Below are 17,400 nucleotides of genomic sequence, written 5' to 3'. Positions count from 1 at the left end.
CGATATCCAACTTAAGCGTGACCATACAGGAATAGAAAGACGTGAACACACACACACAGCTCACAAATGAGCAGAATGAAATGTCAGAATCATTTTCCAGTACCTTCGTTCTGTCTTTTCTCTTCATTTTCCCTCCCTCTCTTCCCTTCTGTTGGCCAGATTGACCAGTTCTTTGCCAAGAAGATTGGCTCTGGCCCCTGACAAAGTGTACTGTGTGTGTGTGTGTGTGTGTGTGTGTGTGTGTGTGTGTGTGTGTGTATGGCCAGTCTTTGCAGGAGTAGAGCACTTCATACAGTTTCAAACACACACACATGCACACAGAGGTATAAGAAGCAGCACGACATTTGTCTGCCCGTCTCCTTTTACGAGGGTGATTCTGTTTTATGAGATAATACTTATCAACCAGCTGCTAGCTCGTCATCTTCCTGCCACACCTCCTCTCATCCATCCTCCTCTCTGCTCCTCCTTTCTGCTCTATTCAGTTTTCCTCTTCTCCTGTCATCATGTCTGCCTCCACATCGTTCCCGCTCCTCCCTCAGACCACTGCTCCTGCCATCCTCTATTTTCATTAATTATTTGCTTTTTCTTTTATTCATAATTTCGCACTTTTGCACTTCTACTCTCACTGTTATTAATGCCACCAGGCCCAAGTGGCTCAATTTCTCTTGTCTTCTCTTCTCTTCCTCCTTGCTGTCTCAATCCCCTCCTCATCTCTCATTCTTGTCCCTTCAGGTAGGATAAATCAAAGTGTTATCCTGAAACTCAGCTGTTAACCAGCTCAAACACTGTTATGCCTGCTGAGCCCATATGTTAATTGCCCAGGAAATAGGCAGCAGGAGAAATGGACAGGCAGACGTACCTGTCATAGACATCATGTATGTCTTTTGTCTGTTAATGACCACACAATAGTGGACAAATAGGTGAAGAAGGAAAAGGGGTGAAGAAACTTTGGAAAGTTCTACCTGTATTTTCCAACAATTCTCCTGCCTCATGTATTTAAGCTCATGTCCTGCATTCTGCACAAGGGGCTACGCAAGTGTCGCTGCCATTTGCTGATTCACATCAAAGTACAATGAAGCAGAATGCAAAAAAACGCCTGAGTGATTTGTGCACTGGCATGAATTTGCTGTCCTACAGCTTTACGAAGTGACGTTAGCATTTTCTCCAGCCATCTGTTCTCCCTACAATTAGAAAGAAATAGCAGAATTAAATATATTTGTTTCATCTGTTGTTCTGTACATGGAATGATATATATCCTTCTTACATCTGTGAATCCATCATCACTCCCTTCTTCAATTCTCCAGCCCCACACCAACCCCTCACTCCTCTGCTTCTACTCCTGACAGTTCTCCTTTTATTCACCCCTTTATCCATTGTACAAATACGGCATCACCACTTTTGTACACTGTATGTGTCGACCCATTAACTCTTCCATTTCTCATGGCTCTCGTGTTCTTTTCCTTGTTCCAGTTGATCTGTCCACCCACTCTTCTATCCTTCATCACCTCCTCTTTTCTAGTTTAATGTGTTCAATTATTTCCAACTATCCTGGCAACCATTTATGCAGTTGTCTATACAGTGCATCTCTCTATTTTTAATCCCGGCTCTTTATTTCACCAGTGCTTCCTCTTCTAATATCTCCTCATTCCTCCTTTCATCCCCCATCTCTCTTTCCCTCATCCTTCCTTCCATATACAGTAAATCATACAGCCACAGAGCTGGCTGCTGTTTGCACTTCATGCTGAGCATTGCAATTATTTTATTGATTGAAGCAGTAAATTAGTGGAAGGAGGATCTGCAGCTTGACCAAGCATGTTGCCATCATCATCATCATCACCATCATCATCCTCATCATTATCACCATCGTTCTCATCATCATCCTAAACCGAGGCTGAGACAGACGGATGGAATACCAATGTGCAGTGAAATGGAAGATGAAGAGAGATGAATAAATGAGAAAGAAATGGAAAAGTTGCAAGAGAGTGGAAACTGAAAGCTGGTGGAAATAAAGAAGTTAAACAAGTCGGGATGTTTTTATCTCTCTAGAAACACTTCATGTTAAAAAAAGACAACACAAGAGGATTGAGCTTCAGTGGGGAGACTATGTGACTCTACTAGTCAGGTTTTTGACCTAGCAATAACATTTTTTATTTTGTACATTTCAATTAATTGTATTGCCTTAAAGATTTACAGTGTAACACTACAATCCTCCAGCTAACTGGCTAATTACATTACTTTAGAAAGAAGAAAACAATTTCCGTTTTGCCTAAAGACAGTAAAGCAAATACACTGTGCGTCTAAGTCAGTAAGTCAGGAAGACATATAAAAGACTTTTATCCGACAGCTCAAGGTTCAGTGGGCAATAGATACAGTAGATATTTTGTGATGATAAAAAAGTTCTTTGGTTCCGTTATTACTTTAATAATTTCATTTCCCTTGAATCCAGTTGTTTGTTATGGCTGAGGTGACCTCCAAGAGTAGCTGAATTTCTCCATTTAATAAATAACATTTCATTTGTAAGAATTCAACATTTAGACACATTCCAGTACCTTTCAGGCTTTTGAAAATGGATAATGGTATCATGAGCCTGAATGGTGCCTGAGAGGATTGTTTTTCACTAGCTTGAAGAGAGAAGGAGAGCTGAGAGAGAGGTGCAGTGAGGGAAGAAAGTTATTAAGACGACAGTGTAAGAGACATACAGATTGGGGGATCAAAGACAGGGAGAAGGAGCTTGGGTAAATCCAGTATGAAATGCAGAGCGGGGTTTAGCTCTGTGTGTGTGTGTGTGTGTGTGTGTGTGTGTGTGTGAGTGTTTATTTTCTTTTGGAATGAGCTACTGTATAGCGTTCTCCATAGCTCAGGTGTTTTCTTGGCTATGGAAATGGGATTTCACACACACACACACACACACACACACACACACACACACACACACACACACACACACACTCTCACTCGCCACACACACACACACACACACACACACACACAATCCCTATATAAGCAACCATACGGAAACCAATACTCACACAGGTAGAGTACTACATGCAGTGGCAAGAAAAAATATGTGAACTAGAATTTCATGTTTTTCTGCATGAATTTGTAATAAAACGTGATCTAGTGAGAGTGGGAAAAAGTATGTGAACCCTTGGAATAATGACCTCAAAAAAGCTAGCTGGAGTCAGGTGTTAGCATACCTTGAGTCTTGTTAGAAAATTAGTTTGGAGGTGTGGTCTAGAGCTACTTTGACTGACAAAAAGCTTTTGAGTTTGCTTCACATTTTATTTACATAAAGCTGGAAAGAGTTACAAAGTGATGTTAAAGATTTTAGAAATTCACCAGTCTACAGTTAGGGAAACAATCTACAAATTGTAAAACAAAAACAGCACTACATCTGGCGTAAAACGGACATGTCATCATGAAAACAGCATCCCAGCTGTAAAGTATGGTGGAGGAAACATTATGATTTGGGCCTGCTTTGCTGCATCAGGGCCTGACCAGCTTGCAGTGAATGAATGGAAGATAAATTCCCAAGTGTATCAAATAATTCTTCAGCATAATGTGAGAATGTCTATACGTCAGCTGACACTCTGACCTCTCAGACCTCAACCCAATAGAGATGCTATGGAACGACTTGAAGAGAGCCACATGCTTTCCACTAGCACTATGAGGTTTTTACGTTTGTTCTCAATAAAGACATGAAAGATTGTTTTGTGTTATTATTTTAGGCACATCATATTTGTTAATACTCTTGATTTACATGAAGATCAGATCACATTTTATGACAAATTAATGCAGAAAACCAGGAAATTGTAAAATGTTCGCATACTTTTTCTTTCCACAGTACACCACAGGAATACAACTATGCATAGAGAGACAAGGACACAGAAGTTACAAATATGCGCAGTCGTACACACTCACGCCGATTCACTTAACGCAGTGTTAACATCGATGCGACATAAATCCACTGGATCATTAGAAAGCCATCGCAGCATGGCGTACATTTCATGTGCAAACACGTTTTCCTCTAAAAATCAATTTCTTCAACACTGATGTAGGTTAAAAGGTTACGCAACACTGTGTGTCATCCTTTCGTGCACAGCCAAGGACAGCACTTTAGTGCTGTTAATACAGAAGACGATGTTTTTTTCCATGGATCTGAAGCTTTTTGTGGTTAATTAGGTACACTCAGTTACACATACAACAAGCAAAGACCTAGACGTTTGCCTTTTTAAAGGCATCTAGCCAACAAGATTAGACACAGCAGTGATGTAGTTAATTGATGGTTGAAAAGTACTTCCCAAAAATTGTCTCCCTGGTCAAGCAGTCCTGGAAACCTTGAAGGAAGTTTTGTGGATAAGAAAAACTGTGAAACACGATTCAGCCGGCCAACTTGCAGAGATAATAAAAAGAAGAAGATCCTTGACTTTTTCATCAAAGAATATACTACTGAAGTGAAAGTCCCTGCCAGCAGACCTCAGTAATGCGACATTTTGCTTTTTAAATGTGTCTATCTGTGAATATTTTGAGGATGCGATGCTGAATCCTCCACCTCCTGTGCAAAAAACTCATGATTTCTATCCACAGCCCTACTTATATTGGAAGTAGTTTTTCCACAGCATTACTGAGGGGCAATTATTTTCCCCAGTCTAGTTCAGCATAGCATTAAGGCTGCATGTAAGGTGATTATGGCTAATGGTAGTCATTTTGTTTGGCCATAATGTGGCAGTGCTGGGTAATTGAAGGTGAGAGCAGGGTTGAGAGATAGTAATTTTTAACCTTTATGTGCTCTGGGAAGATTGAGCCTCTGTGCTCTTTTCTAGCCACATCTTGACTGTCTGCTTACACAGGTTATATCTGGTTATAGTCACATTTTATGGTCTCTCAGTCGTTATTCTGTATCCCTCAGTCCTTCAATCTTGGCCAAGTTGTGTCAGCCTCTCGGCTGTTCTGGTTGATTACATACATCCATCGATAACAATGAAATATTTCAAACTGAAATAGATGATAAAAAGATGTTGATGATAAAAACAAGAATAGGCTCATTTTCACTATTTCATTTCCACAGTGATGGATTGAATCAGATTAGCTGACATATCAGAATATGTATTAGGAGATCAGAAAGATCTGTAATCCTCAAGTCAAGTGAGACAGATAAAAACAACTTTACCACAAAATATGAGCACTACTTGCTCCTAACAATCCTACAGTGCAATACATCACGTAAAAATTGGCATCAAACGACTGGCAGCTGTCTGTTATGATGTTGGATGACAAGATTTAATTTACTGCTTAAACTACTAAGTCTTTTTTATGGTGAGTAGTGAATGACTGAACCATTTCAGACACAGCAGGAGTGTAAAATGCATCATTTCCTGTGTACTAGAAGTTTTTCACACATAAAAATGAGTAGAAGACACCAGCTGCAACAAAGCTGAATGTTTAAAAGGGAAAAAAACATTAATTTGAATGAAAATATTGCAAATTATTACTTTAATCCCCCACGTCTCTGTTAATTATCTTCGTTCATCAGTCAGTAGTTGCCTGTATAATACAGTGGAACTGAAGACAAACAGGGCCTTCCTGCACATAGATAAGAAATTCTCTCTAGAAAAGGGGAAACAGGAGAGTTTTCTGTCTGTCTTTATGTCCACTTTATGTCCCTTTCTCTGTCTCTATGGTCCTTCCTTGCAAGATAAGACTCAATTTGTTAAATAAATAACTCTCTGCAGCTTAGTGACTTCACAGATCTCTGTGTTGGTTTGTGATGCACAAAAAACCCCACTTACACAGTGACAAGAAAAAGTATGTGACCCTTTTGAAATGTTTTGCTTTTCTGCATTAATTTTAGTCCATTCTCCCTGCAGAACCGCTTTAGCTCTGTCATATTCTTTGAACGTCTCGTATGTGTGGCTCTCTTAAAGTCGATCCATGGCATCTCTATTGGATTGAGGTCTGGGCTCTGACTTGGCCGATTTTATTTATCTGTATCCTCTAAGACATTCTGTTGTGTGTTTTGAGTCATTGTCCTGTAGCATCACCCAACTTATACAGAGTTTCAGCTGATGTACAGACATTCTCAAATTATTCTGATTGGGAATCTTCCCCTCAATCACTGCAAGCTGGCCAGACCTTGATGCAGCAAAGCAGGTCCAAATCATGGTGTTTCCTCCACCATACTTTACAGTTTGAATGATGTTTTCATGAGGATATGCTGTGTGTTCTTTCCAGATAGTTTTTCTACTGGCACTATGAGGTTTTTATGGTTGTTCTCAATAAAGACATGAAACAGCATTTCTTTGTTTATTATTTTAGGCACATTATATTTGCTATATATTGACTTAGATGAAGATCAGATCATGTTTTATGACAAATGCAGAAAACCACAAAATTCCAAAAGGTTCACAAAAGTTTCTTTCCACTGTATCTGTGTTTGACTCTGGTGCCGGTAAGATTTAAAGGAATGGACTTTCACATGCATGCTCGCGCTTGTAGGCATTATAGACATGTGTGCATGTGGTCTGGCTCAGAGACATATACACACACAGTCTACACTTTGCAAGTCAGTGATTTCTCTCCTCTTGTCAGAAGAAGGGAGGTGAAATGAGGTAAACCGCTGGGATACTGTCTAGACCAGTTGATCTCCTTGACCCGCAGTGCAGATATATTCTGCTGCCTCTTTTCCTCCACTTATCGCTCCTTTATTTCACTGCTCTTCTTCTCCAGCTTGCCTTCGCCTCCTCTGTCTCTGTGCTTTTGTTGTGGCTTTCAGTCCATCTGTTTTCTCTTATGGCTTTCTCAATTTGAATTCAGTTTGAAAGTCATGCAAGCTGAATTTGCAAACGCGTTTAGAAGACTGCAAAGTAATTAAGTACATCATGTTCATCTAAGAGGTCTGTCAGAGCATTCTGTTTCACAAACTCAATTTATTTCTGCCTTGTTCCCTACTCATTCATCTTCTGATTTACTGTTTTACTTTTTCAGTACACATTTCCCTTCCCTTATGTTAAGCTCCATTTTGTTATATTGTGTAAAATACTGTCAAGTCTCTCGTTTTACTGTTCAATGATTGCAAGACAGACAAGGAAAGTATAAGATCTATTTGGGAAAAGTAAGAAAATGAGGGTTACTCTGGACAGACACATCGTGTGCTCTCATTTTTGTAAACCGAGGCCTTCAAATAGTCTATTTTTACTTTGTCAACTATCTACTTCTACATTTCCTTTATTCTCTGACTTCCCTTTCTCTCCCTCTTTCCCTCTATAATAGCTGAGCTGCACCTATATTTTCTATGTGTACCAAATATCTCACCATTGACCTTGTGCATTAAAGGAAGACAGAGCGAGAAAGAGAGCGAGATTAGGTTATCGTCCACAGCTTTTGCACCTTTTTACAAAGCCTCTCGCTAAGATTTTCCAACTTCACACAGCACATGAGTGGATCCTGCTCTTAACCTTTAATGTTGAAAGGTTTGCACAGCAAGTTATTTACATTCCTTGACACTGTGTAAATTTGTACAGATTTTGCTGCTACTAAGATATTTTTTTCATCTTTTATGTAAATTTGGTCGAATAGCGTGGTGTCATTTACATGTATGTTTAATTGACGCTACAGGTGACAGGCATGTGATATGGTGATTGATTTAATACACTACTGTGGTATTTTTATATATTTATTTTCCATATTAACACTTACAGCACAATACATGCTAATAAACATACACACACCAAAAAAAAAAAAAAAAAAAGATTATGATTGACAGAAAAGTTTCTGAGTGGTTGGAAAGCAAAAATGTACAGCGTTACTTTTGCAGAACTATATTTGTATTAATTATGCAAAGGTTACACAAGTGAAGGCTGCACAGTTTTAAGAATATGTTATGTATTTTTTAAATATAATAATACAGCTAGGGAAGGTAGACTGGTTGTGGAGAAAGAATTAGGAGTTAAAACTGTGACACTCTGAGTCGAAGTCATCCATAACTGAGTCTTAATAAAGTCACAGGATAGGAGGAGGGAACTGTCAACCATGAAGGACTGCATTAAAATACACACTCTCTGACAGCTTAAACCTCCTTCATACACACACACACACACACACACACGAAAAAAAATGTCTAGCACACAATTTGGTCTCACTCACAATCAATGGCTCTCTCTTACAGTATCAAAACACACAGTACCCGCACACACTCGCCATACATCTCTCTGCCACAGACACACACACACACACACACCACTGTGACTGTGGGGTCAATAAATCTCCCCATTAGCATTGAGATGTCTTTATCATAGTCAGTGTTGTGGAGCTGCAGCTATGACTCCATTTCATGCCTGGCTTAATGCATATTTGACCTTGGTTAGCTTCACTCACACACACACACACACACACACACACACACACACACTTTAGACTGAAAGGTAAGCATGTGCATGGACGTGCCTGTCTTATCTTATGAGTTTGCATTCAAACACACACCAGAGACATACAGCACCTGTGACCTTGGAGGCAGCTGTCAGGAGCTCTGAGGATGTTTCAGGGTCTTAGAGACAAATGCTTTGCTTCTTTGTGTGTCTCTGATGGTTGTGTGGTGATGATCACATTCGCATCTAGTTCATGATTTCTGTCTGTTTATGTTAGATTTTAGTCTGATCTGATGTTTTAGGGTCTAGAAGTAGTAATAACAGACAGTCAGTAGAAATCAGGAGTCAAACCACCAATCCTGGGGTTTATGGACAGCTGCTCTACCTGATCCATGGCCACTCCTTTCCACAGGTGCCCCTTTAAGCACAAAACCCTGAGACAGTGTGATACAGTCTGTGGGCTACAGTTGGATTCAGATAGAAGCACATTAATTAAAAAAGACAGTAGGCAGTGAAACAGAAACTAGTTGGAAGAGGTCAAATTAAGACAAAAGAGCAGAGAATGATAAGCATAGAAGATGTCTTCTGCTGGTATTCATAAAATATCTAAATGTCAGTGAGTTTTAAAAATACTTCTGGGAGGAGAGGTTAGGAAACAATAGGCAAGTTTCCCTTTAAACAGCCACCCTGATCCCCTCCTCATGACTTCTTCTCAGGTTAAGGATGGATGTCACACTTCTTGGACTGAGCCCAAATAGGAATTGTATATATGTATATATGTATATATACATAATATATAACCTTTCAGAATGCAGAAAAGTTGATAGAGTTGCATCATGAATACAAATGCGGCCCTAGAGCAGGAGGGCGATATGAGTTGGTCCAGATTTATGTGATAATGTGAAGTTCTGCAGTAAATTCTCAGCTGAACTGTTCTGGAGAGACAGTGTGAAGGAGGAGTGTAAAGTACAACCCAGTTCTGTGTCAGTGAGCCCACAGGTTGTGTTTGTCCTGACCTTTCCTTGTTTCTCCTTTTCTCCTCAGCTCCTTGCTCCTGTCCTTCCTTCACCTTCCCCCCTCGTCTGTGTCCTGCCCTCATCTCTCCTTCTCTCAGCTCCCCTCTCTCCTTTCTTTTCTCTCCTTCTTCCTTGTCTCATTATTTATCCTCCCTGCTCTCCCCTCTCGTCATTTCATCCCTCCTTTAGCTGTTCGCCTGCTTTCTTCTATTTGCCTCCACTGTTCCCTCTCTTATCTTTTCCTCATCTCCCCTTTCATCTGCTCCCCTCCTTTCATCTCCTCCACTTCTCTCTTACCTTATCATTCTGCCTTTTACTCTTTTATCACTTCTTCATCTCACACAACAACTTGTCAGCTAATTTGAATCACTCAGTGTGAACCTATTTGATCTGCTGTCTCGTCTTTTCCCTATCCTGACCACACACATGCTCGCAGCACTCAGTGGGAGCTGCAGAGTGGCCCATGTGGCCGGCTCAGCCTTCATTTGTTTAGGGAAGCCACTGTTTAGATTTTATGCCACTAATGAATCCTCGGCTATCATTAACATGCAAATAGCTCTAATAAGGAAACGTGGTCATGCAGTTTCATATGACAATCCAATTTCCTTCTGAGATACACACATGCGGTGCTAGTACGGACATTGACCAGCTTCATCCACCCCACTGGCTGGATGTCAGCAGTCACATTGTCATAACACAGAACAACAATGAGCAGATTAAAACATGAACTTAAGACTTCACAACTGTCCAATAATATAAAACTGAATCTTCCAACTATTGAAGTCTAATTTCTTATTCCAGACTTCAGCATCTGTTTATTGTTTTCACACAGTCTGACAAGCTTCTCCCCCTCTATTGTTCATTCGGTCCTTCGGCCAGTCTCTTGACATGTGGCCTTCCTCTACCAGTCCCACTGTCCTCTACCAGTCCCACTGTCCTCTACCAGTCCCACTGTCCTCTACCAGTCCCACTGTCCTCTACCACCTCTCCATCTGTCCTCTACCACCTCTCCATCTGTCCTCTACCACCTCTCCATCTGTCCTCTACCAGTCCCACTGTCCTCTACCACCTCTCCATCTGTCCTCTACCAGTCCCACTGTCCTCTACCACCTCTCCATCTGTCCTCTACCAGTCCCACTGTCCTCTACCAGTCCCACTGTCCTCTACCAGTCCCACTGTCCTCTACCACCTCTCCATCTGTCCTGCCTATCGGAGCCCATGTATCAATCTGTCTTCTCCTTAATTGGAGAAGAGATATTCCAATTAACTGTCCCACCAATCAGGGCTCAGGGTGTTAAGTGACTCAATTAACTCATCACTTGTGATCTGGACCATTCGTCCGTCACATAGTGTCCATACAGGACAGCAGCAACAGTGTGTGTGTGTGTGTGTGTGTGTGTGTGTGTGTGTGTGTGTGTGTGTGTGTGTGTGTGTTGTCATCATAACATATTCTCTCTCTCCATTAACAGACAGCAGCCAGCCGTCGCTCACTCAGCCCTCTCTGACCCTGCAGAGTTTCCCCTATGGAGGCTGTGAGTCTGTGGAGCTCTCCTACCAGAGTGGTACGTACACTGGAGCTAGGCTAGCTGTGTGCTCAGGTAGTTAGCTCTTAGCTAGTCACTAGGCTAGCTGTGTGCTCGGGTAGTTAGCTCTTAGCTAGTCACTAGGTTAGCTGTGTGCTCGGGTAGTTAGCTCTTAGCTAGTCACTAGGTTAGCTGTGTGCTCGGGTAGTTAGCTCTTAGCTAGTCACTAGATTAGCTGTGTGCTCGGGTAGTTAGCTCTTAGCTAGTCACTAGGTTAGCTGTGTGCTCGGGTAGTTAGCTCTTAGCTAGTCACTAGGTTAGCTGTGTGCTCGGGTAGTTAGCTCTTAGCTAGTCACTAGGTTAGCTGTGTGCTCGGGTAGTTAGCTCTTAGCTAGTCACTAGGCTAGCTGTGTGCTCGGGTAGTTAGCTCTTAGCTAGTCACTAGGCTAGCTGTGTGCTCGGGTAGTTCGCTCTTAGCTAGTCACTAGGTTAGCTGTGTGCTCGGGTAGTTAGCTCTTAGCTAGTCACTAGGTTAGCTGTGTGCTCGGGTAGTTAGCTTTAGCTAGTCACTAGGCTAGCTGTGTGCTCAGGTAGTTAGCTCTTAGCTAGTCACTAGGTTAGCTGTGTGCTCAGGTAGTTAGCTCTTAGCTAGTCACTAGGTTAGCTGTGTGCTCGGGTAGTTAGCTCTTAGCTAGTCACTAGGTTAGCTGTGTGCTCAGGTAGTTAGCTCTTAGCTAGTCAGTTAGTTAGCTAGATATGTAGTTAGCTAAACAGCCAGTTGGTTATTTGGTATTTGGACAGTAGGCTTTGTTTGACAGTTAGCCAGTTAGCTACCTGGCTAAATAGTTAGGTAGAGGGTTAGTTACATGGTTAGTTAGTAGAAAGATCAGTTAGTTAATTAACTAGCTAGATAACACGTTAAGCCAGTCAGGTAGTTGGTTATTTAGTTAGTTAAATAATTACTTTGACTTTGGGTAATTAGTTATTAGTTAGTCTGACAGTTAGCTACCTGGCTAAATAGTTACTAAGAGAGTAAGTTATCTGGCTAGTTAGTATACAGATCAGCTAGTTCATTAGCTACCTAGGTAACTAGTTAAGTCAGTTATTTGGTTAGTTAAATATTTACTTAGACAGTAGTTAGGTAGATGGTTAGTTTGCTAGTTAATCAGTTAGATAGCCAAATAGTGATCAAATATGTAAATTAGGTATTTGGCTAGTTAAGTCATTACCCGGTATCTTAGTCAGTTAGCTTAGTCAGTCTGCTAGTTAGTCAGTGAGTTAGCTAGGTGGGTAGCTAGTTAAGCAGTTTTAGTTAAGTCAGTCAGATTGGTTAGTTAACATTTTAGTCAGTATCTAGGTCATATCATTTTTTTGCTAATCAGTCAGTAATTAGTTATAGGTGTTAGTTGTAGGTGATTAATTTCCAGTAAGCTGTTTAGCATTGAGTTAGCTTGTAGACTTGTTAGCGAGCTAGTTCACCAACCAGCCTCGTAGCCAGTTATAATGCTTGCTAGCTATCTCTTTGGGTTGGTAGCTGGTTTGTTAAATATTAAGGTTAGTTAGTCAACAGGACAGGAACTAAGTTAGTCACACAGTCTCACAGCAAAACATGGAACTAAAGTTGTTTCCTCATTTTGTTTAGAAAAGTAGGTGATTTAGTTGATTTAACTGGGTTTTCATGCAGACTGATTGTCAATCCACCCACCTCTGCCTCCCACATATTTCCTGTATCTGTATCTCTCATTATGTACTCATCTCTCTCTGTAACATGTTTCTGATCCTGCAGGTCAGTTCCAGGCAGGCCAGTTTCAGCCAGCGATTCGAGTTGCAGACCTCCTCCAGCACATCACCCAGATGAAATGTGGACAGGGCTATGGTTTCAAAGAGGAATATGAGGTGAATACTCACACATACACACATGTGCAAGGGGCTTGTAATGCAAACAACACTAAAACAGGCATCAATCTTCATACCGACAACATTACAAGCAGTGGTTATAAGAAGGCCAAAGGTCTGCAGCTATGCACCCAGATAATAAGTATAATAAAATGTCCTTGTGACCCCAGAATGTGTAAATGTAACAGCAGGTATAACACTGAGTCAGAGGGAAGGATTTGCTTCCACAATAAAAAAGTTGGTATATCAAAGCCCTAAGATGTAATACCGTGCCCGCAACAGTATATGCTCACTTCTTGTTAGGTGAAAAATGGAATATCCTTCAGCTGCCCCCACAAACCTTAATAGAATTTGGTGGTTGACAAGTTTAAAAATGAAATGTAGTTTTAATTTAAATGCATTTTAATCCCACTTAAACAAAAGCAGCGATTATCATAAAACATGTACAATTGTGTCTAGACTGCTAAGAGAAGGGATGTGTCCTTAAAGCACTAATCAAGCTTTTTCATAATAAAATATAAAAATAAATTAAAAACAGTTAGTATCTTTTTTTTGTTTGAGACCTCATAAATTATTTGACAGTAAAATCTAATTTTGACTGCATCTTGAGCAATATTGCTTGGTAATTAGATTCCTTTATTTTGCAAATGTAACATCCATATTTCCTCGCTTTACCCTGTTGTCACATCCCAGTTGTCTGGTGTATGAGTGAGTGTCTTTATGTATTTGTGTGCGAATGAGAGAGATTGTGGGATTAGATTTGTTGTTATGAGGAAGGAAGAGTCTTTTCAATTATTAACTCTTAACCTCATCACTATGGATGATCAGCAAAACAAACAGGGAGTCAGTAAAACAAACTCTTTTACTTTGTGTTCTCCACAAGTTTTCGAAGTTTCTCTTTGTGTATTTGTTCTCTTCTAATATTATTGTCAATTTTATATGTCTGTTCTGTGAATTTCTTTCTTCTCATTCATCATTCTGCTGTCCTCCCCTTTGCTCTCTTCCCACTCATTTGCCATCTACTTCTTTCTTTTACTGATTTTATTTTTCTCTACATCATGTTTCATTCTTGCTGCCTTTCTTCTTTAATTCATCTTTTTCTTTGCTCCACCCATCCCATCTCTCTTTCATCATTTTTATTGCAGTATACTACTTTTTTTTCTTTTTATAAATGGACACTTGATTTCTTCCCCTCTCTGTCTGCTTGGTTGTCTGTTAAAAGAATAGTTTATCACATGCAGACATTTTTATGATAATTGTTTGTCATACACACTCTACCACAGGCTTAATTCATTCCTTCTACTTAATTTATTTCTCTACCTAACCATTCTTCACTTTAACCATATACTTTTATTTTTGGTCTTAAACACTGAAAACGATTCTTTGAAAACACAAAAAGAGTTTCTCTCTACACTTTTGTTTTAGCCACTTTCATAAAAATGAATATTTTCTATTACTGCGTCTGCATGCGTGTTGAAAATTGTCCCACCGTGATGCCGTACGTTATATTTTCATTTGCTTTCTGTCATTTTGGTTTATGCCCACTGATGTGTTTCAGGGGAGACCAAATATGATTTGTTCCTGTGTGTGTAAGTGAGAGAGACAGAGAAAAAGACGAAAAGAGCTCTAGCAGCAGCTGATAGCTGAACATAAAGACCATACATACATGGTGTTTTCTCATGCACTAGTTCTGTTTTTTTGTATTTGCGTGCTTTCAATCAGTAGATGCTTCCAGTCACATTAACAGTACAATACTTGGTGTTCTAATGCTCTTCAAGAAACAGCATTTTGCATGAGTGTGTGTCTGCATGGGCCACTACACTCCATATGGTGCTTTGTTGTCCCCATCTCTGTGTGTGATGTGAGCTCCAGTGGTGGAGCCCATTAACCCCTATACTACCTACAGGAGCCACACTGTCAACATGCCACCACCACCACCACCAAAGGGATTACATGTTTCACATTTAAAGGGATAGTCCACACTGTGTGAGGCTATCTGCTTTATTGTAACCTACATGTAAACTCGGCATGATCAATATTTGAAGATTGAACTTAACAGTTCTGCTCCCAATAGAATGATAGACATTGTAAGCCTGGATATACTGTACTCTGCTTTAGAACTGAATATAAATCATGCTTTAAAACACAAATGCAAAACATTTTATAACCACTAACAGGAAAACTGAACTTCCCACTTGCTAGTATGACAAATGCTGTGTGTGTGTGTGTGTGTGTGTGTGTGTGTGTTTGTGTGCGCCTTAATCTTCCTCTCCTTACCCACTGCACTCTGTGTTTTATATAGAATATTAATACTTTAAAAAGTGATGGAATTCAAATGAAGAGTTTGATTAAGACTGTCTTGTTATTTTCAGGTTAAAAAAGGGCAAGCAACCCACACCTTATGTAAATGTGCACACTCACACTCACACACACACACACACTGCATACATAACCTTCCTACAGAAACCTCCTACCTAATATGTCCGAAATACAAATTTCAGCGTAGATTTTTTTAAATGAATGTATTAAACGCTGTACAGTACACACAAACACACACCCACTCAGACACATATGCCACTTTAAAAGAATCAATTTTCTGCTTGACTGAGCGATACGTTTAGTTGTCTGTTTTTCTGTCACAACGCATTTGTAGAGTATAGTGTATGCCTGTGTGTGTATGTAGGTCATATCAGTGTCTGAGAAGCTGTTGTCTGGTATTAAGCCCTTAATGGACTCAAAAAGGACTCACTCATTCCCTATAGGGAGTGTGTGTGTGTGTGACCTCTTCCTGTGTGTTATAATGGTTGTTCTAAAATAGTTAGGTGTCCATATGGCAACCTTTGAGAGTTGGGCTTTGGTTGCTTAGCACAAGCTTGAGAGTGATCTTACACTTCCTCATACACATATACTTCGGTTACGCACACATATACTGTATGTAGATACACAGTACACTCTCTCACAAAAATGCACTCATAGTTATATTTAGACAAAAATGTTCATAAGTAAACTCACTCTGTATGAGAATTAGTGTGTATTTTTTCCACATATAAAGTACATACATGCACACACATGAACACACACGGGCATGCATGTTTTGTCCTTGTCCTGTCACACGGGCCAGCATCACAGCAGGGAGCTAGGACAATCTGCCTTCTCTCCTCCAACAAAGGACTGACTGAATATTCTCTTTCAAAGTAAACCAACTGAACAATGAACCCAAACTTTTGGTCTTTTCTGTGCTTCTGTTGTGTTTACCTACACCTTTTTTTCAGAATTTCAGACATCCAGGTATATTATATATATTTTTATTCTATCAATCCACTATCAGGTTACTTCTCACTCCTCTTTGCTTTTTAATTCACTATAGGAATTTAAATTCATTAACTCTGCTAATAAGGTTGGAAGGTTGGAAGGAGGTTGTGTTTTTTTACCCCTTCCTTTTTATCTGCTGATCAGTATGAAGGATTTGGCTAAAATCTGATAAACAGTCATCTGGCCAACTGACTGACCTGATTGATAGATCTGGCTATAACTGTTGTGTCATGTTTATCTTTTAGTAGGGTCTTACAGGTCTTACAATTTGGTAATCTAAGTTGACTATTAAGCCACACTAACTGTATGTAGTGAGAGAAATTGTTGCACTAAGGTGCCTTTTAAGATCCTTACTACATTCATTGTAACTGTAGGCTAATATTTCTTCTATGAAAAACAAATTTCAATATTATGCTTTACCATTTTTACCTTTCTGTTGAGGAGTACAACTACATTTAAGCTTCACCTTCAGACAGAATTGTCCAAAGTATGAATAATTGCAGATTAAAAAGGCAACGCAATGCTCATAGTAAACAAATAAAATCAACCACTACAATCACATTATCTTCCAGGGAAATCTGGTGACAGCTGGGAAACAAATCAGCTGAAGTGTAATATAACAGCCTATTAGTGCTACAGAGGGTGAATCACCAAGTTGTTTGATGAATAAATTGGTCAGATCAATATATACATTCCTGTCGTTGTGGCCAAGATTTTGGCAGGTTGGGCTGTCACTGAGCAATTTTACCAGTTGCACAGAATTGTTTTCATCAACATGATGTTTTTTTTTTTTAAATACATTTTCCATTATGAATTTAGGTGAGTAGACCTACAGATTGTTCTTCAATTATTTTGAAAAGTTGTATCACATGTGACCTGCCTGCCAGCATTGCCATATTCTGAAAATTAACTTCTCTTAAGTTTGAGTCACAATAACCTCAGTGCCCTAAGTGATAAATAGTAGGGTCTGTTGCAAACCCAATGAGTTGATTGGCTTTTCATTAATATGTATGTTACTGTTCATCTGCTCATCATCTTCTGCTGCTTGTATTAGAGCACAGGCTCTGGGCATCGGGCCATATGTGCTTGCATATTTCTGTGTGTTCATACCTCAATATGAAAGCATTTTCACATTTATGTGTGTGTGTGTGTGTGTTTGCATGTGTACATGTATATGTTCAGGCCCTGGCAGAGGGACAGACTGCGCCCTGGGAAACGGCCAAGAAGGACGAGAACCGCAACAAGAATCGCTATGGCAACATTATCGCTTGTGAGTACTGCAATGACATA

At 39.9% G+C, this 17,400-nt stretch overlaps 1 protein-coding gene across 1 annotated transcript in view; it reads left to right on the top strand.

Annotated features, from left to right (window-relative positions):
• Nucleotides 1-17,400, top strand: part of ptprt (protein tyrosine phosphatase receptor type T) — a 236,773-nt gene that overhangs the window by 178,555 nt on the left and 40,818 nt on the right. The window contains exons 21-23 of the mRNA XM_026347177.1: nt 10,849-10,941; nt 12,689-12,798; nt 17,293-17,380. Coding sequence (XP_026202962.1) covers nt 10,849-10,941; nt 12,689-12,798; nt 17,293-17,380 — 291 coding nt within the window. The remainder of the gene's footprint in view (nt 1-10,848; nt 10,942-12,688; nt 12,799-17,292; nt 17,381-17,400) is intronic.

Source organism: Anabas testudineus, chromosome 5 (assembly GCF_900324465.2).
Source record: "Anabas testudineus chromosome 5, fAnaTes1.2, whole genome shotgun sequence".
Taxonomy (NCBI): domain Eukaryota; kingdom Metazoa; phylum Chordata; class Actinopteri; order Anabantiformes; family Anabantidae; genus Anabas; species Anabas testudineus.
This window is presented reverse-complemented; position numbering and strand designations above follow the sequence as displayed.